Here is a 27,266-nt window from a genome sequence, read left to right as displayed (position 1 = left end):
CCTTGGTGCCAAGGTCCGGGATGTCACTGAATGGCTGCGGGGGCGGGGGGGGGGGGGGGGGGGGGGGGGAGAGATAGGAGATAAGACAGAGGTCATGGTATGTGTTGGTACCAATAACATAGGTAGAAAGAGGGATGGGGTCTTGCATCAAGAATTCAGGGAGTCAGGCAGTAGACTGAAAAGCAGGACCGCTCGGGTTGTAATCTCTGGATTATTCCCAGTGCCACGTGCTAGTGAGCACAGAAATAGGAGAATAGCACAGATGAATACGTGGCTTAAGAGTTGGTGCAGGAGGGAGGGTTTTAGATTCCTGGGTCACTGGGACTGTTTCTGGGGAAAGTGGGATGATTTACATCTGAACCAGAGCGGGACTAACATCCTTGCAGGCGGGTTTGCTAGTGCTGTTAGGAGGAGTTTAAACAAATTCAGCTGGGGGAGGGGACACAGAATGTTAGCAGAATAGGGGCACATCATAATACAGTAAAACAATCAAGTCAGACGGAGTGCAGCTGCATTAAGTTTCAAGGGAGTAAGACAAGGCTGGATAGCCTCTACTTTAATGCAAGGAATATTACAGGTAAAACGGATGAGGACTGACACGTGGAGTTGTGATATAGTAGCCATCGCGGAGACGTGGTTGAGGGAGGGGCAGTAATGGCAGCTCAACATTCCAGGATATAGAATCTTCAGGTGAGACAGGGGAGAAAAGAGGAGGAGGCGTTGCACTATTAGTTAAGGAGTCAGTTACTGCAGTAAGGATGATATCCTAGAGGGGGCATCGAATGAAGCTTTGTGGGTAGAGCGTAGGAATAAAAAAGGGGCGGCCACATTGTTAGGTGTTTATTATAGAACCCCAGATAGTCAGCAGGAAATTGAGGAACACTTATGTGCACAATTTGCAAAGGTGTGTAAAAACAATAATAGGGTAATTATATTAGGTGATTTCAACTTTCCCAACATTAATTGGGATAGACATAGTGTTAAGGGCTTGGATGGAGTGGATTTCTTGAAATGTGTACAGGAGAACCTTTTAGGTCAATACGTAGAGGGTCCAACAAGGGACGGCGCAGTGCTGGAGCTAATTCTGGGGAATGAAGCCGGACAGGTGGCTGAGGTGGTGGTGGGGGAGCATTTTAATGATAGCGACCACAACATGGTACAATTTAAGCTTGTTATGGACAAGGAAATAGACAAGTTGCAAAAAAATGTTTTGGACTGGGGGAGAACAGATTTTAGTAAAATAAGGCAGGATCTGGCCAAGGTAGACTGGGAACAGCTACTTGTGGGGAAATCTACAGAGGAGCAGTGGGGGGGCATTCAAAAAGGAAATGGGGAGGGTACAGGCTCAACATGTTCCCTCTCGGGTGATAGGAAGGAGTAACAAGCCCAGAGAACCATGGATGACCAGAGATATTCAGGATACAATGAGAAGGAAAAGAGAGGCTCTTAGCAGGTACAAAGGGAGCAACTCAGCAGAGGCATTAGTGGAGTACAGAAAGTGCAGGGTGGAGCTTAAGAAAGTAATTAGGAGAGCAAAGAGGGGATATGAGAAAGCTCTGGCTGGTAAAAGTAGGGAAAATCCCAAGATATTCTCTAAGTATATCAATGGGAAGAGGGTAACCAGGGAAAGAGTAGGGCCCATTAGGGACCAAGGGGTCAATCTGTGGCTGGAGCCAGAGGACATCGGTAGAATGTTGAATGAATACTTCACATCCGTCTTCAGCCAAGAGAATGAGGTTGAAAGTATGGAACTTGGGGAAAGAGACTGCGAGGTTCTTGAGCAAATTGATATAGGGAGTGACAAGGTATTGGAGGTGTTGGCAGGCTTAAAAGTGGACAACTCTACAGAAAATCTATCTCCACTTGGAGAGGCAAGGTTTGATAAGGGATCGTCAGCATGGCTTTGTCAGAGGGAGGTCATGCCTAACAAATTTGATTGAATTTTTTGAGGAGGTGACCAGGTGTGTAGCTGAGGGTAGTGCAGTTGATGTCGTTTATATGGATTTCAGCAAAGCCTTTGACAAGGTCCCACATGGGAAACTTATAAACAAGGCACGTGGGATACAGGGTAATTTGACAAGGTGGATTCAAAATTGGCTTAGTTGTAGGAGACAGGGTGATGACAGAAGGCTGCTTTAGCGACTGGAAGCCCGTGTCCAGTGGCATACCACAGGAATCTGTGCTGGGTCCCCTATTATTCGTCATTTATGTAAACAACATAGATGACTATGTGGGGGGTCTATGTCACAAAGATTGGCCGGGTAGTTAACAGTGAGGTTGTGTGTCTTGGGCTACAAGACTAAATAGCCAAGTGGTTATGGTACTGGGTTTGTAACCCCAAGATCAAGAGTTCATATCTCACAATGGCAAATTATGAAGCAATGTAACTTCATCTGAAACAGATGGAAACGGGTTTGTACTCGAAAGAGTTACAAGACTAAATAGCCAAGTGGTTATGGTACTGGGTTTGTAACCCCCAAGATCAAGAGTTCAAATCTCACAATGGCAAAACTATAAAACAATGTAACTTCATCTGAATAGGAACAGATGGAAACGTGTTTGTACTCGAAAGAGTTACAAGACTAAATAGCCAAGTGGTTATGGTACTGGGTTTGTAACCCCAAGATCAAGAGTTCAAATCTCACAATGGCAAAACTATCGAACAATGTAACTTCATCTGAATAGGAACAGATGGAAATGTGTTTGTACTCGAAAGAGTTACAAGACTAAATAGCCAAGTGGTTATGGTACTGGGCTTGTAACCCCAAGATCAAGAGTTCAAATCTCACAATGGCAAACTATGAAACAATGTAACTTCATCTGAAACAGTGGAAAGGTATTTGTACTCGAAAGAGTTACAAGAAGATATAGACGGGATGGTCAAATGGGCAGATAACTGGCAGATGGAATTTAACACTGAAAAGTGTGAGGTGATACACTTTGGAAGGAGTAATTTGATAAGGAAGTATTCAGTGAACAGCATGACACTAGGAAGTTCTGAGGAACAAAGGGACCTTGGAGTGTGTTTCCATAGATCTCTGAAGGCGGAGGGGCATGTTAGTGGGGTGGTGAAAAAAGGCATATAGGACACTTGCCTTTATCAATTGAGGCATAGATTGCAAAAGCAGGGAGGTCATGTTGGAGTTGTATAGAACCTTGGTGAGGCCACGGCTGGAATAATGTGTGCAGTTCTGGTCTCCACATTATAGGAAGGATGTGATTGCACTGGAGGGGGTGCAGAGGAGATTCAGCAGGATATTGCCCGGGATGAAACATTTAAGTTATGAAGAGAGGTTGGATAGACTTGGGTTGTTTTTGTTGGAGCAGAGAAGACTGAGGGGCGGCCTGATCAAGATGTACAAGATTATGAGGGGCATGGACAGGGTGGATAGGGAGCAGCTGTTCCCCTTAGTTGAAGGGTCAGTCATGAGGGGACAGAATTTCATGGTGAGGGGCAGGAGGTTTAGGGGGATGTGAGGAAAAATTTTTTACCCAGAGGATGGTGACGGTCTGGAATGCACTGCCAGGGAGGGTGGTGGAGGTGGGTTGCCTCACACCCTTTAAAAAGTACCTGGATGAGCACTTGGCACATCATAACCTTCAAGGCTATGGGCCAAGTGCTGGTAAATGGGATTAGGTAGGTAGGTCAGGTGTTTCTCACGTGTCGGTGCAGACTTGATAGGCCAAAGGGCCTTTTCCGCACTGTGAGATTCTGTGAATGCCAAGGAAGGCACATAGAAAAACCATAGGATTATCTAAGAAGGGTAAAACCTGGTTTACTTGTTCATAGACTCATTTAAACGCTCAATCCAGAGTCAATGAACATAGTATGTTAATATCTTTGGCATGCAGTTGGTGTAATACTTAACCTCTACTTTTGTCTGTAGGATTCTTGAATGTCTTCACTCCTTTTCCCCCTCATAGTTACGATTAGTAAACTAGTGTTAGCAATTGACGGTGATCCCTATGACTCCATATTTGCACAGAAGGATGTGGTTCTTATAGGATACGAGCTCTAATTCTCAATGAGCTGTTCAGGATCCCCCACAGCTGAACAAGTCTCACTCTGTGACTCAGAAACCCTTTAGCTAATGACCAGAGTCTTTAAAGGGCCAGCATTTGGGATTCTGGAAAACAGGAAGAACTTGTTCTTTAGAAGGATGGCTTCCACTTCCTTCACCAGTCTGACAAACGGTCATCGACCTGAGACATTTCTCTCTCCACAGATACTGCCAGACCCGTTGAGTATTTCCAGCACTTTCTGTTTTCATTCTCTCAACACAATATGTTAATACTAACGGAGTATGCTTAATTCTATTAGTTTTGACCTAAAGTCAGCTGAATTCCATTGATCTTGTGAAATCATTCTGCTGAACATTTTATCTCCGTTTTCATATTTTAACCTATTAAAAGAAACTTGTTTTATGTGGAAGCTTGATTACTATATAGATGGATATAGGATATCGAACCTAAACAAAATGTTTGTTTCATATAGAAATAAACTATTAAGGTCACCTATTACTAAGCAGAGGTTTCAAAAGTTGGTTAGTAGCCCTTAAGTTGTAAGTAAAATTAATTAGCTCTTGACACAATGCCCACTGTGTGGGCTAGCTTATGGAAGGCTCCTGTATAAACTGTCGCTCTGGAGCCCAGGTGCCTTTACAAGGTCAGAATTGGTGAGTGTTTTAAGCGCTGCTGTTCATTTTGACCTGAAAGTGTAAATGGTCAAAGGTTTATCCCGATGTTCTTGCTTAATGTTGCTACGATGTACTTCCTGATTGAATACAGCAGCTGAAGAAGTATACTTGCAGCATTGGTTTTAAGTTCAGCCTTTATAGAAGCTCTCTTCTCTCAGCCTAACCATTTATTTTCTGAACTGTCTTGCCAGCTATGATCCACAATTGTACAATTTTTACTTGGATTATTAAACCATTTTGCCGGAACTTAATGTTGGAAGTTTGCCTGCCTCGGAGCAAGGTTATGATGTAGCAGAACTGAGGAAGGAGAGAGAAAACGAGTCTACAGCTAGAGTTAAGCTTTTTTCAATGGAACTAATTAGATGATTCACTTTCTTCCCTATCCTGGGTAGAATTAATTCCTGATTGCACAATGTGTGCATCTTTGAGATCAATTAAGTCAATACTAAAAGTTGTTAACTTAACAGAGTTTCAGCTCTGCTTGTCTTATTCTTCTAATAAATTACCTGGGTTGACTAGAATGAGATTGACATTAACCCTCAAAAATGCTTGGCCTAAATGGCCAAGTGGTTATGGTACTGGGTTTGTAACCCTAAGATCAAGAGTTCAAATCTCACAATGGCAAACTATGAAACAATGTAACTTCATCTGAAACAGATGGAAACAGGTTTACTCAAAAGATTATCAAGAGTTCAAATCTCACAATGGCAAACTATGAAACAATGTAACTTCATCTGAAACAGATGGAAACAGGTTTACTCAAAAGAGTATCAAGAGTTCAAATCTCACAATGGCAAATTATGAAACAATGTAACTTCCTCTGAAACAGATGGAAACAGGTTTGTACTCAAAAGAGTTACAGTTGAGGCCTATATATAACAAAAAAATCAAGAGTTCAAATGTCACAATGGCAAAACTATGAAACAATGTAACTTCATCTGAATAGGAACAGATGGAAAAGTGTTTGTACTCGAAAGAGTTACATTATTATGTGGTTTTTTAATATTCTCTAATTTCTAGAACTACCTTCATTCATTTTTTAAATGAAACATTCTCCATATGCCTCCAATGTTTCTCCAAGGGTTAATACAGTCAAGTGTCTCATTTTGTTCTGTTGTTTCTGTTCTCTTCTGAAAAAAGAACCAACACATGGGACTCTGGGCTCCCTTGATGCAATGCTCGGGAAGACCTATTAAGTGAATGCCGCTGAGTAGATTGTTATATAATGTTGTAGAAAGTCACGTGCATTGTTAAGAGGCAGCTCTAAAGTACTGAGTAGATTTTACTGCCAGAAATTCTTTGTTAAAGTGTTAAAACACCTCTGTTAGAAGAGTTGTTAATTAAAGATTCTTGGTTGGTAATTATATTTTATTTTCTTTCAGACCAGTTTTAAAGTTATTAATGATACTGATGCTGGATATGTCAAGGAGGTTATGTACAAACTCAGCAATCGACTTTTGCAGTTTGGTCAAAAGGCCATGAAGATCACGGTAAGAAAACTTAATTCCATGTAATTGTTAACCTTTCCCAGTTTCACCACGTATTTCCCTTTCCTGAGGCAGTAACTTATGTTGAGGTACAATTGCATTGGCAATAGTAAGTACCTGGTTAAGTAGCAATTCTTCATGTGTGACCCTGGTCAGTACGTGTAGGTGGACTAATTGATTGTGCTGAGCAAAGCCTAGCCAAATAGTGTTCAGAGTTTTAGTGGGGTCATTGCATAGAAAGCAGGGGTAGAGGAAAAAATTAAATTACAAAAATTTGTTTCTCCTCTTTATAGCCAGAGGCACTAAAACAAAATGCAATTTACCACCCCTACCTTGGCTTGGATTGGCTAAATTACCACAAATCATGGATGGAACCTACGATCTTTGTTGATCTGCGTAGCTTATTATTAAGCCGCACAGTGTGTTTGCTCAATGAGCTAATGTTGTGTGCATTTTCATTATGTTCGATCACTCTCCCAACACACGCACACACACGCGTGAATAAAATCTTCAATTTTTAAAAATTTTACCTTATTTCTCTTGTCCCAATCTATCACTATTGTGCTACAGTGACCAGGATTGATATGCCTTTTTTAAAAAAATGCATGTTATAATAATTCCCACACCTTTTAAAAAAAATTATGTTCTTACCAGGCTAGTATTCCCCAGCCAGGAAACACATTTATATAATCATGTTACCATTATGCTGACTGGTAGAAAACTTGTAAGGGCCCCTAGATTAACTTTACATCTCTCTCTGTTACAAATGTCAAAAACGCTAAGTGTGTGTAGAGTGCCTTGTACATCGTACATTAGAATAAGTATTCCTTTTTTGTTTAGGGTTCTGCTGAGAAATTAATTCAAGAAACAAAATCCTATATACCAGATGAAAATCCTAGACATGAATCTCGTATGGCAATGAACTTGGGGAGTTACCCAGGTAATTTGGGTTTCAAATAGATGTTAGACTTTGTTTACTCTGTATGGTGCAAGTGTTGATTTACCAAGTGTTTTTAATCACTCCTAGCAGCAATTTATCATTGCCTGTAAGATCGTTACGGCATCAATGTCACGTCAGTGTTATAGCATATGGAGAGCTGGAACAGAAGCCATTTTTAGTACTCTGATGTTTTTTATCACAAACTTCTTTGCATGATTTGTTTTGCTGAAACAGCAGTGGATCTTTATTTTCATGTTGAACATCCTGAGCCTAACCTTTTATCTAAACCCCTCAAAATTACTGTGCTTCATCAAGCCTCATTAAACTTGCTTTGACCAGGTAGCAAATATTTTGGAGCTACAAAGCTAGCTTGAACATGCACATCTTCAGACTTATAGTTTCCCTACTGATTTGATAAATTGTTTATAAAGATTGATTAAATGAGAAAGCATGCTAGATTTCATTGAATAGATATTTTCTGTACTGTCTTCACTGTAGAAGACACAAATGACATCCTAGAAGTAATTGTAAATCAAGAGTTGAAAAGGAGGATGGAACTTAAACAATTATATCCACCAGGGGAAAAGTACTTAAGTTACTACAGATTGAATATTCTTTATCCATAAATTGGAAGACCAAACACATCCAAAAACCACACTCTTTTTGAACCTCATCGACCTTTAGCATGGGAAGCCTAGTTGTTTGTCTGCACTGTTTATCTTGCGATTTCTGTGGTGAACAGGTCAAAAAGAAACTATTTATCATTCGGTGATACATCTTGCTTTTCTAGCTATTTTATTTACTTTAGACCATAACTAGCTTAGGCTATTGTAATGTAAGTTTATATGCGGTATCGAAAAACCAAAATTAACCAAAATGCAGTTGGATGCAAGTGGTCATCTACTTAAGACAGAAATTAGAAGAATTTTTTTTCTCCTGAGGGTATTGAGTCTTTGGAACTCCCTTTCTCAAAAGCCAGTAAAGCAGAGCCTTTGAATGTTTTCAAGGCAGAGGTAGATAGATTCTTGATAAACAAGGAGCTGAAGGATTATCAGGGCTAGGCAGAAGGTTACAGTCAGATCAGTCATGATCTTATTGAATGTTGGAGCAGGTTCAAAAGACCAAGTAGCCCCTGTTCCTTACTCGTATGTTTGTATGACCCTGAGGGATACGGATAAAGGATACTCAACCTGTAGAACTAAAAGATGACATGCTCCCAGATCCTGATGGACTTTATCATAGAGTCTTAAAAGAAGTGGCTGCTACGATAGTAGATGCATTGGTTTTAATTTTCCAAGATGCCTTGGATTCTAGAGAAGTCCCATCAGATTGGAAAATAGTGAATGTAACTCCCCTATTCAAGAAAGGAGGAAGACAGAAAGCAGGAAACCAGTGGCCAGTTAGCCTAACATATTGTCATAGGGAACGTCCTATAACATATTATTAAGGAGGTTATAGCAGGACACTTGGAAAATCTTGAAAGGAAGGGAAAAAATTTCTTAAGGCGTCAGATGGGATGAATGATAAAGTGAAACTGGGGACAAGGACAGCTTTGAGATAGGATGAGTCGGTGCTGCTGGAGGGAGAGGTCGAGTGCATTCATATCACTGCGCATGGCGCTGAGTGTTGATCTCAGGATGTGGCGAGAACAGCAGTCCGAGGAACGTTGCGTGTCCCAGAGATACCTGTAATCCTGGGTGGATTCAAAACATGAGGGATGGAAATTCAGTTGGAATCAACGCAGGGTAAGTCAGAGACTTACTGAGGAAGGAAATCACTGAGGAAGGAAATATGGCTGTGAAAGCGAGTTTTCATAAATACCTTGTCAAATACCAGGAGGGAAATAGAAAGCAATGAATGTGAACAGGGTGAAAGAGATAAACAGAAATCCTGTCGGAGAGAAGAGCAGTACTTCTTCAAGCTAGCCATTCCTGGAAGAGAAGTGACAATGAATTAAATACTATGATAAAAGCAAAACACAGTGGATGCTGGAAATCTGAAATAAAAACAGAAAATGCTGGGGAAAACTCAGCAGGTCTGACAGCATCTGTGGAGAGAGAAATAGAGTTAATGTTTCGAATCTATATAACCTTTCTTCTGAAGAAGACTCAAAACATCAACTCTGTTTCTCTTTCCACAGATGCTGTCAGACCTACTGAGTTTTTCCAGCATTTTCTGTTTTTATTTCAGATTTCCAACATCCACTGTATTTTGCTTTTATCTTAGAAAATCTTGATGTGATTAGGCAGAGTCAACATAATTTTGTGAAAGGAAATGGTGTTTGACTAATTTTTGAGTTCTTTGAGGAAGTAACAAACAATGTGGATAAAGGGGAACCTGTAGTTGTGTGCATTTGGATTTCCAGGATGTATTTGACAAGGTGTCAATACAAAGTTACTACACAAAATGAGAGCTCATGGAGTAGGGGGTAGCATATTAGCATGGATTGAGTGTTGATTTGCCAACAGGAAACAGAGTAAGGATAAATGGATCATTTTCAGCTTGGCAAGATGTAACGAGTGGAGTACCACAGGGATCAATGCTGGGGCCTCAACCATTTACAATCTATGTCAATGACCTGGATGAACCGAATATATGGTTGCTAAATTTGCTGATGACGCACTCGAAAGCGAGGAGAGTAAATTGTGAAGAGGACACACACAGTCTGCAAAGTGATACAGATAATTTACAGTGAGTGGGCAAATATTTCTCAGATGGGGTATAATGTGAACTTGTCCACTTTGGCAGGAAGAATAGAAAAGCAGCATATTATTTAAATGGAGAGAGATGGAAAAGCTTTGCGGTGCAGTGGGATCTGTGTATCCTTGTACATGAATCACAAAGTTAATGTCCAGGTACAGCAAGTGATTAGGAAGGCAAATGGAATATTGTCCTTTATTACAAAGGGAATGGAATATAAAAGTAAGGAAGTTTTGCTGCGGTTATACAGGGCATTGGTGGGACCACATCTAGAGTACTGTGCAGAGTTTTGGTCATCTTATTTTAGAAAGCATACAATTACATTAGAAGCAGTTCAGAGAAAGTTCACCTGACTGGTTCCTGGAAAAAGGAGTTGTCTTATAAGGACAGGTTGGGCCAGTGTCCATTGGAGTTTAGACGAATGAGTGGTGATCTTATTAAAACATTTAAGATCCTGAGGGGGATTTGACAAGGTGGATGCTGAAAGGATCTCCTTGTCGGAGAAACTAGGGGACACAGATTAAGCAGGTGAGGGTTGCTTGTCTGTGGAATTCTCTCCCCTAGAAAGTGGTGGAGCAGGGACATTGAATGCTTTTAAGGCTAAGTTAGATAGATTATTAGAATCTCAGATTGACAAGGGAATCAAAGGGTATAGTGGATAGACGGGGAAGTAGAGGCCACAATCAGGTCAACCATGAGCTTATCAAATGGGTGGAGCAGGTTCAAAGGACCAAATGGCCTACTCCTAATTTGTATGTTCGTTCATATTTGGTTCTCAATCTCAGCATAGCCTTGATCCAGATTTAGGTGCAAGAGCGAAACAACAGAGGAGGAATGAGATTAGTTTCCCTAGATATTTAGTCATTATTTGACTATGGCAGCAAGGAAAACTGAGGTTAATGAATGTCGAAGGTGGAATCTCTCCATTGTTTTGTCAGATCTGACATAAATGAACATAATCATGGTTGTTAGATGCCAGTCATTACACCCCTTGAACTACCTCCAAAGTGTCCTTGGGCCAATAATCTTCAGCTAGATCATCAATGACCTTTCTTCTGTCATAAACGTTTTGCTAATAATTCCAGTGTTCAGCTACATACAAAATTCCTCCGAAAAAGAGCAACCCATGGCAGCCTATAAAGGAATTGGAAAACAACCAGCTTATTGTGACAAGTACGAGCAACCATTATGCCACATTATGATCACAACCACCTTTATGAAGAAAATTACCAATCATCTTCACCTGACTTTCAACAGCTCCTTTGACTTTCAATATCACCTAACCCTCTACCATTAGAATAGAATCATAGAAAGTTTACGGCACGGTAAGAAGCCACTTGGCCCATTGTGTCTGCGCCAGCTGATAAACGAGCCATCCAGCCTAACCCCGCTTTCCAGCATTTGGTCCATAGCCCTGCAGGTTACAGCACTTGAGGTGCATATCCAGACATCTTTTAAATGAGTTGAGCATTTCTACCTCTATCACTCTTTTCAGGCATGAGTTCCCAGACCCCCACAACACCTTGGGTGAAAATATTTCCTCATCTCCCCTCTAAACTTTCTACCATTCACTTTAAATCTATGCCCTCCCAGTCACTGATCACTCTGTTAAAGTAAATATGCCCTTCCTATCCACTCTATCCAAGCCCCGCAACTTTGTACATCTCAATCAAATCTCCTGTAAGCCTCCTCCGTTCCAAGGAGAACAACCCCAGCCTATCCAATCTTTCCTCATAGCTGCAATTTTTCCAGTCCTGGCAGCATCATAAATCTCCTTTGTACCCTCTCTGCAATCACACCCTTTCTGTAATGAGGTCACCAGAACTGAGCACACTACTCAAATTGTGGCCTAACCAGTGTTTTATATAGTTCCAGCATAACGTCCCTGCTCATGTATTCTGTGCCTTGGCTAATAAACAAAAGGATTCCATGTGTCTTTTTAAGCACCCTATCAACCTGTCCTGCTACCTTCAGGGATCTGTGAACATTCACTCCAAGGTCCCTCACTTTCTCTACACTTCTCAGTATCCTCCCATTTACTATGTAATCCTTTGCCTTGTTTGACCTCCCCAAATGCATCACCTCACACTTCTTCGGGTTGAATTCTATTTGCCACTTTCAGCCCATCTGACCGGCCCTTCCTGCAGTCTACAGCAATCTTCCTCACTTCAACTACAAAGCTGATTTTTGTGTCATCTGCAAATGTCTTGATCATTCCCCTACATTTATGTATAAATCATTCGTACCATATAAAGCAGGGGACTTAGTACTGAGCCCTGGAAGCAGCCTTCCAGTCACAAAAACATCCATCAACAATTACCCTTTGTTTCCTACCACTAAGCTAATTGTGTATCCAGCTTGCTACATTCCCCTGGATCCCATGGGCTTTTATTTTTTAACCCGTCTTCCATGTGGGACCTTGTCAAAAGCCTTGCAAATATCAATGTAGACCACCTCACTGATGCACGACCGTCATCAATCCTCCTTTCTACTTCCTCAAAAACTTCAATCAAATTAGTCAGACACAGCCTTTCTTTAACAAATCCATGCTGACTTTCCTTGGTTAATCCATGCCTTTCTGTGTCTTTCTAAGTATTAGTTTATCCTGTGTCTCAGAATTGATTCCAGTAATTTCCCACTACCACAGACTGATTGGCCTGAAATCATTCAGTCTATCTCTTGCTCCCTTTTTAGTCAAAGGTACTACATTAGTAGACCTCCAGTCCCATTGCACCACAACTGTACCCAGTAAAGATTGCTAAATGATGTTCAGACCCTCCGCAATTTCCTCCCTGGCTTCTTTTAACAGCCTGAGGTACATTTTATCTGGTCCTGGTGATTTATCCACTTTCAACGATGCTAATCTCATTAATACTTCCTCTCTCCCTGTGTTTATCACATCCAATGTTTCACACTACTCCTCCTTAACTACAGTGTCTGGCATTGTCCCCCTCTTTTGTGAAGACAGATACAAAGTATTAAGAATCATACCCATATCCTCCACCTCCACAAACAGGCTACCTTTTTGGTCTTTCATGGGCCTTATTCTTTCCTTGGTTATCCTCTTACTCTTAATATATTGATAAAATATCTTTGGGTTCCCCCGATTTTACTCGCCAATATTCTTTCATGCCCTCTCTTTGCTTTCCTAATTTACGTTTTTATTTCACCCCTCCCCTTTCTATACTTCTCTCAGCTTTCAGTATTCTTCTCTCAGTATTGAGTTCAGTGACTGACATTAGCTTTCCTTATCTCTCTTATCTTACTCTGTTAGCTCCTTGACATCCAGGGGGCTGTAGATTTGGCTATCCCACACTTTTTTTCTTTGTGGAAACGTATTTACTTTGAACCTCGAATCTCCCCTTTGAATGCCTCCCACTGCTCTGACACTGATTTACTTCCAGTACACTTCTGCTAAATCAATCCTCAGTTTAGTAAAATCGGCCTTTCCCCAATTTAGAACTTTCAACTTCTGTTTTATCTTTGTCCTTTTTCCATAATTATGTTAAAACTAACTGAATTATGACCATTGTCACTCCTTTCACCTGCCTAGCTTCATTTCCTCAAAGTCCAGAACCCTGCCCTCTCATGTTGGACTTGCTACAGACCAGCCAAAAACATTTTCCTGAATGCATCTTAAGAATTCTGTTCCCTCCATTCCTTTCCCACTAAAACTATCCCAGTTAATATTGGGGTAGTTAAAATCTCCTACTATGTTTTTGCACTTCTTTTGCATTTTTAGCATCATTTGGAATTCCATTCACTGGAAGCTTAATTGCACCAGCTATTTCATCACCATGACTACAAGAGTAGGGCATAGGCTGGTTTCTTTAGTGAGTAGCTAACTTGATCCCTTCAAAGTCTATCCTCCATCGAGGCTCAAATCAAGAATTTGATGAAAAGCTCACCACTCACCTGGATGGGCACAACCCAATTGACTCAAGCTCAACATTATCCAAGGCACAGCAGTTCACTTGATTGGCGTTTCTGCCACTGGACTCTGTATCCACCTGCTCCATCACTAGCATGTATCCTGTAGATGCACTTTGTACAATCAGTAGGATGCACTGCATAACTCATAAACATTATTTCAATTAGTACCTCTTTCCCTATAATTTCTATCACAGAAGAGTCAGGGTAGAAACGTTGTGGGAACATAATCACCTACAAGTTTCCCTCCAAAGAACATACTTGTTCCTTTGGAGTTTGTTGGTCAATGTCTTGGAATATCCCATCTTCTACCAGTGTGTGAACATGAATATCATGAGGACTCCAACTGTTCAGAGAGCCCATTACCACCACTCAGGGCAACTAGGAATGGGCATAAATTCAGCCTTGCCCACATCCAAAAAGCAGAAGAAAGGGAATGCCATCACAACTTTTCTCTTTGTCAAAAGATTCCTCCAACTGAATTTTCAGTGAAAGGGCTCAGTTGGTCAGATCGTGGAAGCTTATACAGCAGCATTTTACACTGATGGTGGAACTCCCCAGTTTCTTGATAACTATGCCATAGTGAAGGTTTTTATTAAAACTTTCACATTTTAATAGGTACAGGCCTACAGTTTTGTTTATGGTCGCAACTTGTTTTCCCCAAAGGGTGGCAGAAAATGTTGTTTTATACTTCCTAAATTTCACTTTTTTTTTGTATGAACAAGTTGTTTTTGTACAAAGAAAGATATAGTAAAATGCAAATAAATTTATACCCAGCCCAAAAATGTACACAGCTGCAAGTTCTCATGTAATTTATTGGCATTGCTTTTGAGTAAACACATCTTTAATATGTTATATTTTACAGAGAAATTGAATGTCTGTAGTTTGGCCATTACTGGATTGTTTACCTGTTCCTGTATATTTTAAATATTGTAGGTATCTCTGGCAGGGATAACAGCATGCGGCAATCAGTTGAATATTCATCATATCCACCCTCTGGTACTCTAACCAGAAGCTCCTCAAGTAATCCTACACCTCACCCCATGGTGCGTAACACTGGTATGTCAATGTCATCGATACACAGCAACCTCCTGACCCCATCACTACTGAATTCTATTCGTGGAATGGATGAGAATACAATTACTAATACTCTCACTAGGCTAGCAGCCAACAACCCTGCATTTGAAGGTAAACCACTTTTTAAACTGCACTAAGGAAGAAGAATGAATGAAATTGCATTATTATTTGTTCACAGCCAAATTAAATGGTTCCTGTTTTATGTAGGAAAATGCACAAAACAAGATTCCACAAACATCAGTGAGATGAATGACCAGTTAATCTGTTGTTTGATGGTGCTAGTTGAGGGATGAATACTGGTCAGGACTCCAGGAGAACTGTTTATTTGGCTACAAGTGCTATTACCTTAACAGATCAACAGCATTATTAGATATAGAAGCTTAATGTTAAATTGTTCAGTCTTCTTTTGTCCATTTGCCATCTGTGCCTTTTCATCGCAAAAAGATCACAAAGAGCATCTTTCCCAAAGATGATTAAAATATAACATTAAAATATTTTATAATTCTGTAAATATTCATTGTTAGAGAGCCACATTAATCAATACTTTGTTGCCTTCTTTCTAGGTATTAGGATTTCAACCTTGGTTACTGTGCTGAGGGAGGCTGGTGTGCTTAGTAAAAGACCAAATTAAAGATATACTACAATTCAGCGCCCTATCCAGCTGATCATCTACAAGAAAGTACCTGGACATCTTGGGCAACAGCTACAAATCAATTAAAATTCCTTTTTAAACCTTGTTTATAAGCTTACATTAGGGAAAAGGCTTGTTTTGTGCATTCCAAGATGTTGAACTGTCAGTTACGTATGTCTGTAGAACAAAATTAACTTTTGTGAGTACTGTTGATTTACAGCTTTGATGTAGATCTTTTAATTCTGGTTGCAACAAAGCTTCAACCTTCTGGATTTCAAAGTTAGCTGAAGTGTTCTCTATTTTGTTTGCTGAAATTGTTAGAAATGCAAAGATCAAACATTTTGATAGTCAAAATAGTACTGGCACTGATCTGAAAGTAGTAGTCCCAACAACAATGTGCAAATCTAATGAGGGATCCCATCCGTTATTTGAAACAAACTCAAACCATTTTGATTCGCAACAGGGGATTGGAGATCCAGGTAAGTAAATTAAATCTTTTGAATACTGACTGATCTCTAGGTTCTAGAAGGTACTTATATTCTCTTAACACCTTTAATAATTTTCACATTGGCATCAACATGTCGCTTAGCACAGGTGCAAGGCACCTGTTGTGAGCTGATGGCCTCGTTATTGGAAGTTTTAATTCATTCAGTTGAGGGTTTCTTGTGAATGATACAAAGCAAATTAAGATTTTTTTTAGAGAAACATATACTTACCTGTATCCCCAAATGTATGACTATTAGAAATCTTGCTTGCTTAATTTATCTTGGTCTTCAATGAACTACAACGAAGAAGAATAAAGGAACCATTCATTTATTGCTTAAAATCTGTAATTGAAAAAAGTGTCGAGTATTGTAGCCAGGGTTTGTTGATGTTTTAAAGACTCTAGAACCTTACTGGTGCAAAGTTGTTTGTACTGAAGGGTTAACATTTTTGCACACAAGTATTTTCCATCACCTTAAATTAGTATAATTTTACTGAGCCACTGATGAGCACAGTCAGTCATTTCCCAGCATCCCAAGTATAAAACACAATTGCATTTTTGTGTTTTGAAAACTCAAAAGTTCAATTTAGTTTTTAACAATACCTGTTTCAAGAAATGGCATTATGACTTTTTTCAAACTCATTTGCCAAGAATTACTTTCATTTGAATGCCCGTCTGCCCGTACAGACAGTGACTTTCAATACAAGTGTATCTTTTATTTGTTCTGATGAAAAATGTAATCTTTTTCTTCTGTGTTTTGGGTAAAATAAATATTGTATGACTGTTTCCTTGTGAGGTCTGGTTTCCTATTGAAGCATTTGTAATGTGAGTGTGTCTGGTTTCATCAGTTATTGAATGGTGCAAATTATGTTTGGCGGGATTAGTGTGTAAAGAGCTATTTCCTTGGCATTCCATGCCAACATTTAAATATAGAATTGCAATCAAAAGGAAGGTGGTAAAGTTGGGGATGGTGAAAGAAAATTCTGGACAGTATTGGCTGTAAGTGCTCCCCTTCACTTTTTGTGCATTTTCTGCTGCTTTCTACGGCAATGAGAAATGTAGCCTTTTAAATGTCTGATGGGAAAATGAATGTCATTTATGTGACAGTTCGTTTTCTCCTGTCACCCACAGTTGGATTTGTTTCATCCATTCCTAATTTCACCTTTTATTATTTTCAAAGATGCTATTTGGGTTTACTGTGTGACTAGACTGAGTCCCGAACAGTGGCCAGTCATGCTGGAGTGGCCCAGTTTGGCTTGACTGCATCAACAGTAATTGTAACTTGAGGTGCTGAATGTATTGGTCATTGTTGGGAAGAATATCCTTAAGAACTATATTTTTTTAAATTCAGAAGGACATTGTATTATTTGGACACTTTTTTTTAAAAGGTCATAAATTCACCTTGGACTGTGAGCAAATATGCCTTTTCAAATAAATCACCTGACCTGCGTGGCATTTGAGGAGAGCTGTTCGCTTATTGAACTGTAATTAATGGAGGGAAAAAACTAGTTTAAGGCAAAGGCCTAGTGATTTACTGGAAATCACCTGACCAAGGAGCTTTAAGTTTTGAACTTTTTTTTCAACTCAGTTGTGAATGAACTGAGAAAATGAAGTTGCCCAGCTCGCGCACTCCTTTCCTTGCCTGAAGTGGAGTGGTTATCCGTATCCAGCTTGGAATCCTCATCTCAGTGGATCTTGTCGGTCTTTGGAAACCCAAGAGGCTGAGATGAGAAGGATTGGTTGGCTCTATTTTCCTCCACGCCGAAACTCTGTTGGTGAGAACCTACTAGGACTAGCAAGCCATCTTCACATGAGGGAACTTCAGATCAACAGCGTCAAAACCCTGCGAACTTTTATAAAGTCTTCAACCGCCCATCTCTGCAGAGACCTCATCCATTTGTCTTTTGTTCGATTGTATGTGTGTGTGTGTACTGGGGAATTTTAAGAGGGATAGATAGTTACATTTCCAGATTATAAATTGTTAACCAGTTCTTGAAACTGGCTTTAAAAAAAAAAGTTTCATTTTTAATCAATAATTCTGAGTTTATTGAAAGAGATCTAGTTAAAGTCTCTTATTCTGGGTCTAACAGTAGTGAAAGTAAATCATTGGTCATTTTGGTGAGTGAATTAAACTTTTAAACTAATGGTGTGATCTGTGGAGCAGTGGGGCTAGATAAACGGTGCACTCCTCCCATCCCGGTTGTAACAGAGATTGGGGGCTCTTGCGGGATTTTGAAACGTGGACAAAAGATGATTAGATGTGGATGTAATAATAGATAAAAGGACAGATACCAGGTTTCTTAGGCATTAGTAAACAAAATGGCTTTGGAAGTTGCTAAGACTTTTCTAGAGATGGAAGATTTAACTCTGACTGTTTTACATAAAGTAACCAAGACTAAGCTAATGTGATTGGCAGATAAATTGGAGTTAGAATTACCCGTAGGGGCGATGAAAGCTGACAAAGTTGAGGTAATAGCACAGCATTTGAAATTGGAAGGGGTACAAGAGAGACCACGTTCTCCAGGAGTTAGCTAGGATTCAGTTACAAATGAAGCAGCTTGAACATCAAAAGGGGAAATGAGAAAACCTGAATTAGAAAGTAAAAGAAGAGCAGAACAAATGGAAATGAAAAAGCTTGAACTTGACCTCCAGAGAGAGAAGCTAGCAAGGGAGGAAAGAGAGAAGGAATGAGACAGGGAATACCAGCTTAAAAGGCTGGAAACAGGCAGGTGCAGCAAGCAACTAGGAAGGCAAATGGTATGTTGGCCTTCATTGCAAGAGGATTTGAGTTCAGAAGTAGGGATGTCTTACTGCAGTTATACAAGGCCTTGGTGAGACCACACCGAGAGTATTGTGTGCAGTTCTAGTCTCCCTACCAAAGAAAGGATGTACTTGCCACAGAGGGAGTGCAGTGAAAGTTCATTAGGCTGATACTGGGGATGGCAGAACTGCCGTATGATGAGAGATTGGTTCGACTGGGCCTGTATTCACTAGATTTTAGAAGAATGAGAGGAGATCTGATTGAAATGTATAAAATTCTAACAGAGCTGGACAGACAAGATTCAGGGAGGATGTTTCCCCTGTTTGGGGAAGTCTAGAACCAAGGGTCAGTCTCAGGATATGGGACAGGCTATTTAGGACTGAGATGAGGAAAAATTTCTTCACTCAGAGGTTGGTCAACCTGTGGAATCCTTTACCACAGAACAATGTGGAGACCGGATCACTGAGTATATTCAAGAAAGAAGTTGATTATCTTTTGGATAATAGGGGCATTAAGGGGTATGAAGAGAAAGCGGGAATATGACTTTGAGATAGAGGATCAGCTGTGATATTGAATGGCGGAGAAGGCTCGAATGGTCTCCTCCTATTTTCTATGTTTCTATGAATTAAAAAAAGGCATCAGTTGCTGGGGAAAGTTATGATGACAAAAAAAAACACCCCCAACCCAAAGCCCAGTGGGGAGATGTTTAAATTTCTATAAACGCTTCCAAAATTTGTGGAAAGGGGTATACAGGCTTTCTTTATTTCGTTTGACAAGGTAGCTTAGAAAATGGAGTGGCCAAAAGAAATCAGGACATTTCTCCTACAGAGTAGGTTGGTAGTTACAGCTCATGAAGTTTATGCATCACTTTCAGAAGCAGGTTCTGTGGATTATGATGCAGTAAAAAAGGCTATTCTTACTTGAGTTAGTCCCTAAGGCATGCAGGCAGAAATTTCAAAACACAAGCCTGGGCAGACCTATATTGAATTTGAGAGGGTAAAGCAAAGTAATTTTGATTGTTTGATATGGGCATAAAAGGCAGATACAATGCATGAAGCTCTTGGGGAAATAACTCTCCTGGAAGAATTTTAAAAATCACTTCCTCCAGTAATTAGAACCCATGTTGAAGATGAGAGAGTTACAACATCTATACAGGCAGTGGAGGTGGCTGATGGTTATGAGCTGGTCCATAAATCCAGACCCTTTTTCCATCACCCTCACAAACCCAAGAAGGACAGAAGGTGGGAAGGTGAGAGGAAGGCAAGTAGCCAGGGAAGAGATGGGACAGCTGGAAATGCCCTATTCGTAGACTCGTGTTTCCATTGTAAAAAAGTGGGACACGTTTGTGCAGATTGCTGGAAGTTGCACAGGAAATCCATGGGACTTTTAGGATTCGTAAGGGCAATTCAAGAAAAGGAATTGTAACATTAACTACAGCTGTGAAACTAAGTGAATAAGACACATGAGAGTTATAAAGAATTCTTACCAAGAGAAAAAGTAATTGCTTATCCCTCAAATGAGACAGCTAAACCTATAATTATATTAAGAGAAACAGGAGCCACTGAAATAGTTTTGCTGCGGAAAGGCACAACTTTTCCCCCAGAAAGTGAATTAAAAGCCAAAGTTTTAATAAATGGTATTGGCAGGATGTATATACTTGTACTTTTGTACCAGGTGCACTAGGAGTGTTACATAATGTGTGGGACAGGTGATGGTAGGGGTTGCTTAGAAGTTACCCATAGATGGGGTTAGCTTACTCCTCGGAAATTATTTAGCCAGAGTGAAGGTAGTAGCTTCTCCCATAATGACGGAAAGTCCAAGTGAGGTTAGAGATGGAGCAGTTGCAGGAAAAGGTTCGAGGAATTTTTCCTTCGTTTGTGATGACCCAAGCAATGACTAAGCAAAGTCTATCATTTGAAGGTCAAAGTGATACCACAGATAGATATTTAATTAGCTGAAACTTCCTTTAAAGACATAGATAATCCAAAAGAGATGTTTAGTAGATGTTGAGGCTCAAGAAGCCGATCTGGAGATAGCACCACCAACCCAGACTGAAGCTGAGGAAGTTCAGGAAGGTGGTTATATTAAAAATGGGATACTAATGAGGAAGTGGAGACCTCACAGGCCTGCAGATGAAGAGTGGACAGTTGTTAATTAGGTAGTGGTACTACCCAAATGTTATAAAGAGATATTATGGATAGCACATGAAATTCCTGGCAGGACATGGAAAACTCAAGCGCAAATAAACGGACAGTTTTACTGAACAGGTCTTCTCAAGGATGTGGCGCAGTTTTGTAAAATGTGCTGGAAAACCACAACATGCAATCAAACCGACACCCTTAGTTCCCATACCAGTTTTTGGGGAACCATTTAGTAGGGTGTTAATAGACTGTGTGGGACTGTTAGCAAAAACAAAAGCAGGACACCAGTATATCCTTACAATTATGGATATAACAATTAGATTTCCAGAGCCACACCTTTAAGAACAATTACAGCTAAGTAGTGATAAAGAAGTTAACCCAATTTTTTTACTCGATATGGATAACCGGTGCAGATCCAGTTGGATCAACGTTCCAACTTTATGTCAAACATTTTTCAAAACTTCGAGTAGTTTGGGTATAAAACAGTTAAAGTCAACGGCATATCACCCCACAGACACAGGAGTTTTACAGATATAACATCAAATCCTCAAAATAATCATTCGAGTGTAAAGAATATTTTTTTCAATATTACTGTGGGATACTGTGAAGTAGTTTGCAGGGGCTGTGTGTGTGTGTGTGTGTGTGTGTGTCTAATAGAATGAAACTGAAGACGGTCAGACTGCAAGGTTTAAATCATCAAAGGCGTTAGGTGTAAAAACAGGCATTTTGAAGTGGAGTTGGACAAGATAAGATGGAATCCAAGTAGATACAGCGTGAATAGGAATTTGGATTAAGAGGTAGATAAGGAGTTGAATTTTTAGCTGTTGCACTTCAGAGACATAACAGGAAGTTTTACAACTGGGAAAGATCATAAATAATTAAAACAAAGCTATTAAGTTCTGTCGAAGGGTCATGAGGACTCGAAACTTCAACTCTTTTCTTCGCCGATGCTGCCAGACCTGCTGAGTTTTTCCAGGTAATTCTGTTTTTGTTTTTGCTATTAAGTTTATTTTTCCCAAAGGTAGTGGCCATAAAGACAACATGAAAGATTTTAAATTCTGGGTGGGGGGGGAAAGGTAACTTTCAACAGTGTTATGACACAGCCGATGGTAAATGTTGAGTTGTTCAAATCTCAAAGGGAAACTTGAAACAACTGCCACAACTTGTTTTGCAATTTGTATAAATTTTGAGGTGCATGCATTGAATTCAGTAGTAATAAGACCACCAAGTCTTAAGTTTTTACAAAACTAAATTAAACATTTAGTAGAAGAAATGACTTTAAATACATACATAGATCTACAAGTCACTACTATGATAATTTCTAAATCCCCTAATCAATCAAGCTCCCAGTTACGCCTTTGTTAAGGAAACAGTAAGACGGATAGAGCTTAAAAGACCCAGGAAAGGAAACATGATACCCTGAACAAGTTGACTTCCAAGTGAGTTTTCTTAACAGCAGTCCTTTGAAGACAGCAGCTTGAAGCATAGATGCTGAAGGCTTTTTCACATACTTGTAAGATCTTAAAAATGCCTTGCCTTACACACGGCCCTTGCTCCTTCTTTATACATATCTTCCTCTTTGAATTCAAATACCCATTGTTTCACTGTCTTTGGACTTTATCTCCCTGATAATAAAACCCTCTCATAGCACTAAGTTTTACCAGTAATTTTTGGAATTCCACTGTTGAGTGAGAGGGAGATAGAAGCCTGTGAAATATCTTCCCTTTAGCAACAGTGGGTGCCTTGCGATAAATTTACTGGATTTTTTATAGATTAAGATTCTATATGAATTGTTGCCTTGAAAAGGGTGTTTATTTGTGAGTCTCGCTAAGTAGAAATCTTTTGGGAAAAGCTAGGACTAAATTTAACTGTGTAACTGTAACCTTGTGTGTTTAAATTTTCTTTTCTTTTGTTAATGTTTTAATTTAATATTTAAAGTCTCCAAAAGTGCTAGTGGAATTTTTACTTCTGACCTCAGTATACATACCTTCTCATAAATACAAATTGCAATACCTTTGTAATAGCCTGATCAAGTTTGGTCAGCTTGGAAAATATAACCTGCCATATCATAACACTAGCACATTGCCGGGAATATCTCCATGATTGGGACAAAAGACTGGACTTTCTTTTATTTGCTACCTGAGATTCATTGAATCTACCAGATTTAGTCCTTTTGAATTAATTTATGGATGTGAGATCAGAGATCCTCTGAAATTAATCAGATAAAAGTTTTTAGGAGAGACAAATCTTCCATGTTATGTATACATGTTCCAGGAACAGCTCATAGGAGCCTGCAAAGTGGCTCAAGAACATCTTAAAGTTTCTCAAAGATGAAGGAATGGGCAGATAAGCAAGCTGTGACCCAAACATTACAACCAGGGGATGAAGTGTTAGTGTTATTGCCTTTATGGGGGAAACCTCTGAAAGCACGGTTCGGTGGTCAATAAAAGGTAATTAGGAGGGTTAGTAAAGTAAATTATTTGCACCCCAAGCCGCAGGAAAAAGAATCAGCTGTGTCACGTGTTGAAAAAATGCCATTGTAGGGAGGAGGATAAGAAGCAGGCATGTCAGGTGATAAGTGCAGTGGAGGATGAGAGAGACAATGAGAGTGAGGTGGAAAGAGACTTAGGCAGTTCACAAATTGAGCCACCTATGATCTGGTTAGCTAACCCTGAAATATTAGGGCAGTTAGACACCATGTTTTCATACTTGGAGCTAAAATTTTGAGAAGACTTAATGAGGTTACTTTTACAGGATTTAAAAGAATCTGTAGGGATAAACCAGGATGTACAACTTTAGCCATGCATGATGTAGGAGAATCTTCTATAAAACAACACCATTATTGCAAGTCCAGAACAACAAACTCAAGTGAAGGCAGAAATTCTATATATGTTAGAAACTCACCTAATTGAACCTAGTGAAAGCAGTTAGTGTTCTCCAGTAGGCCTGATGGGTCAACCAGTTTCTTAATAGATTTTAGAAAGGTTAATGCAGTAACAATAATGGATTCCTACCCAATCCCTTGTTTAAAAGATTGTATTGACATGGTTAGAAACATAGAAACTAGGAGCAGGAGTAGGCCATTCGGCCCTTTGAGCCTGCTCCACCATTCGATATGATCATGGCTGATCCTCTATCTCAACGCCATATTCCTGCTTTCTCTCCACACCCCTTAATGTTGTAATATCCAAAAATGTATCATTTTCTTTCTTGAATATACTTAGTGACCCTGCTTTCACAGCCTTCTGTGGTAGAGAATTCCACAGGTTGACCACCCTCTGAGTGAAGAAATTTTGCCTCACCTCAGTCCAACTGGCCTGTCCCCGTATCCTAAGACTGTGGCCCCTGGTTCTAGACTCCCCAAGCAGGGGAAACACCCTCCCTGCATCCAGTCTGTCTAGCCCTGTTAGAATTTAATACGTTTCAATCAGATCCCCTCTCATTCTTCTAAACTCAAATGAATACAGGCCCAATCAAACCAATCTCTCCTCATGTGACAGACAGCCCTGCCATCCCCAATATCAGCTTAGTGAACCTTCGCTGCACTCCCTCTATGGCAGGTATATCCTTTCTTAGGTAGGGAGACCAAAACTGCATGCAATACTTCAGGTATGGTCTCACCAAGGCCCTGTATAACTGCAGTAAGACATCCCTACTTATGAACTCAAATCCTCTTGTAATGAAGGCCAACATACCATTTGCCTTCCTAATTGCTTGCTGCACCTTTCATTGACTGGTATACAAGGACACCCAGGTCCCTTTATACATCCACATTTCCCATACGTCGCCATTAAATATACTCTGCAGTTCTGTTTTTCACACCGAAGCGCATAACCATTTTTATCCACATTACACTGCATCTGCCTTGTGTTTGCCCACACACATAACTTGTCTAAATCGTTCTGAAGCCACCTCGCATCCTCCTCACAGCTCTCAACCCCGCCCAGTTTTGTGTTGCCAGCAAACTTGGAAATATTGGTTCCCTCATCCAAGTCATTTATATATCGTGAATAGCTGGGGCTCCAGCACTGATCCCTGGGGTACACCACTAGTCCCCATCTGCCACCCAGAAAAAGACCCATTTATTCCCATACTCTGTTTCCAGTCTGTCAACCAATTCTTAATCCATGCCAGTATATTACCCCCAATCCCATGTGCTTTAATTTTGCACACTAGCCTCTTATGTGAGACCTTATCAAAAGCCTTCTTGACATCCAAAGACACTAGTTCTCCCTTATCTGTCCTCTTTTGTGAAGACAGAATCAAAATATGTGTTCAATTCTTCTGCTGCTCGTTTGTACCCCATTATAATTTCCTTCGTTTCTGACTGTAAGGGACCTATATTTGTCTTCACAAACCTTTTTCTCTTCAGATACTTATAGAAGCTTTTACAGTCAGTTTTTATGTTCTATTAGCCATTGCCTTTCCACTGTCAACCCTTTTAGTGAGGTTCCCCAATCCATCATTGCCAACTCATGCCTCATACCCTCATGGTTCCCTTTTTTTAGATTCAGGACCCTAATTTCGAATTCAACTTCTTCACTTTCCATCCTAATGAACAATTCTATCATTTTATGGTTGCTCTTCCCCAAGATTGTTAATTAATCCTTTCTCATTGCACAATACCCAGTCTAGGATAGCCTGCTCTCTAGTTGGTTCCTCAACATTTTGGTCTTAAAAACCATCACGTACGCACTCCAGGAAACCCTGCTCCACAGTATTATTGCTAGTTTAGTTTGTCCAATCTAAATGTAGACTACAGTCACCCACGATTACAGTTGTACCCTTATTGCATGCGTCTCTAATTTCCTGTTTAATGCCTTCTGTTACATCTTCATTACAGTTTGGGGGCCTATTGACAACCCCCACCAACGTTTTCTGTCCCTTGGTGTTTCTTATCTCTACCCAAACAAATTCCACATCATGATTTTCTAAGCCAATATCCTTCCTCAGTATTGCATTGATTTACTCCTTTACTAACAATGCTACCCGGCCTTCTCTCCCTATTTGTCTATCCTTCCTAAATATTGAATACGCCTGGATGTTCAGTTCCCATCCTTGGTCACCCTGTAGCTATGTCTCCATATTGCAACTATACCATAACCATTTATATCTATTTGCACTGTTAATTCATCTACCTTATTGCAAATGCTCCGCACATTAAGATACAATACCCTTAGACTTGTCTTTTTAATCTTGTTAGTCATCTTAACTTTATTTTGCACAATGACCCCCATTTGTTTTTCACCCTTGTTTTTTCTGCCTTCCACTTTTGCCTCTTACTTTTCTGTCTTTTGTTTCTATCCTTGTTTCTCCCTCCTCTGTCTCCCTGCTCAGGTTCGATCCCCCTGCCATTTTCTAGTTTAAACCTTCCCCGCCCACAATAGTAAACAACACCCCCCCCCCCCCCCCCCCCCCCCCCCCCCACCCCGGCTGAGGACATTGATCCAGGTCCAGCCTAGATGCAACCCGCCCGTTTGTATTACTCCCACCTTCCCCAGAACCGGTCCCAATGTCCCAGGAATCTGAATCCCTCCCCACTACACCATTTCTTCAGCCAGGCATTCATCTGATATGTCCTGTTACTTCTAATCTCGCTAGCACACGGCACTGGTAGTAATCCTGAGATAATTACCTTGGAGGTCCTATTTTTTAATTTACAACCTAACTCCCTATATTCAGCTTGTAGGACCTCATCCCTTTTTTTTTACCTACGTTGTTGGAACCAATGTGTACCACAACCACTGGCTGTTCACCCTCCACCTTCAGAATGCCCTACAGCCTCTCTGAGACATCCTTGACCCGGGCACCAGGGAGGCAACATGCCATCCTGGAGTCTCTTTCGCAGCTGCAGAAACACCTGTCTGTTCCCCTTACTATTGAATTTCCTATCACTATAGTCCTGCCACTTTTCTTCCTGCCCCCTTGTGCATCAGAGCCACCTGTGGTGCCATGGACTTGGCTCCTGCTGCTTTCCCCTGAGAAGTGGTCTCCCCCAACTGTATCTAAAACAGTATATCTGTTAGAGGGGGACGGCCACAGGGGACTCCTCTACTCTGCCTGGTAGTCACCCATCCCCTTTCTGCCTGTTCAGTCTTTACAGGCAGTGTGACCACCTCACTGAGCGTGCTGTCCATGATAATCTCAGCATCACACATGCTCCACAATGAGTGAATCCACCCGCAGCTCCAGCTCCGAAATGCAGTTAGCCAGTTGCTGCAGCTGGACACACTTCCTGCACACTGGAAGTGTCCGTGACTTCCCATATAGTGCAGGAGGAGCATATCTCGGATATGACTTCCCTTTAGATTAAACTCATTAGTTATTCCCCTTAAAGAATACTAATTATGCTCGGGGTCTTATTCCACTCCAAACACTGCAGTCCAATGTCCCCCTTATTTTGTTTAAGCTAATGGAC

General features: G+C 40.4%; 1 protein-coding gene across 5 annotated transcripts in view; it reads left to right on the top strand.

Moving 5' to 3' along the window:
* The window catches only part of si:ch211-197h24.6, a 115,245-nt gene extending 98,513 nt beyond the window's left edge, over positions 1–16,732 (top strand). For all 5 annotated transcript variants that reach the window (XM_041184131.1, XM_041184130.1, XM_041184132.1 and 2 more), the window contains exons 21-24: positions 6,080–6,187; positions 7,025–7,124; positions 14,691–14,942; positions 15,395–16,732. In XM_041184131.1, coding sequence (XP_041040065.1) covers positions 6,080–6,187; positions 7,025–7,124; positions 14,691–14,942; positions 15,395–15,462 — 528 coding nt within the window. In that variant the 3' untranslated portion in view covers positions 15,463–16,732. The remainder of the gene's footprint in view (positions 1–6,079; positions 6,188–7,024; positions 7,125–14,690; positions 14,943–15,394) is intronic.
* Positions 16,733–27,266: the final 10,534 nt, after the last annotated feature.

This window comes from Carcharodon carcharias, chromosome 3, assembly GCF_017639515.1.
Source record: "Carcharodon carcharias isolate sCarCar2 chromosome 3, sCarCar2.pri, whole genome shotgun sequence".
Classification (NCBI taxonomy): Eukaryota; Metazoa; Chordata; class Chondrichthyes; order Lamniformes; family Lamnidae; genus Carcharodon; species Carcharodon carcharias.
Note: the sequence above shows the minus strand (reverse complement) of the source record. Positions and strands in the feature narration are given on the sequence as shown.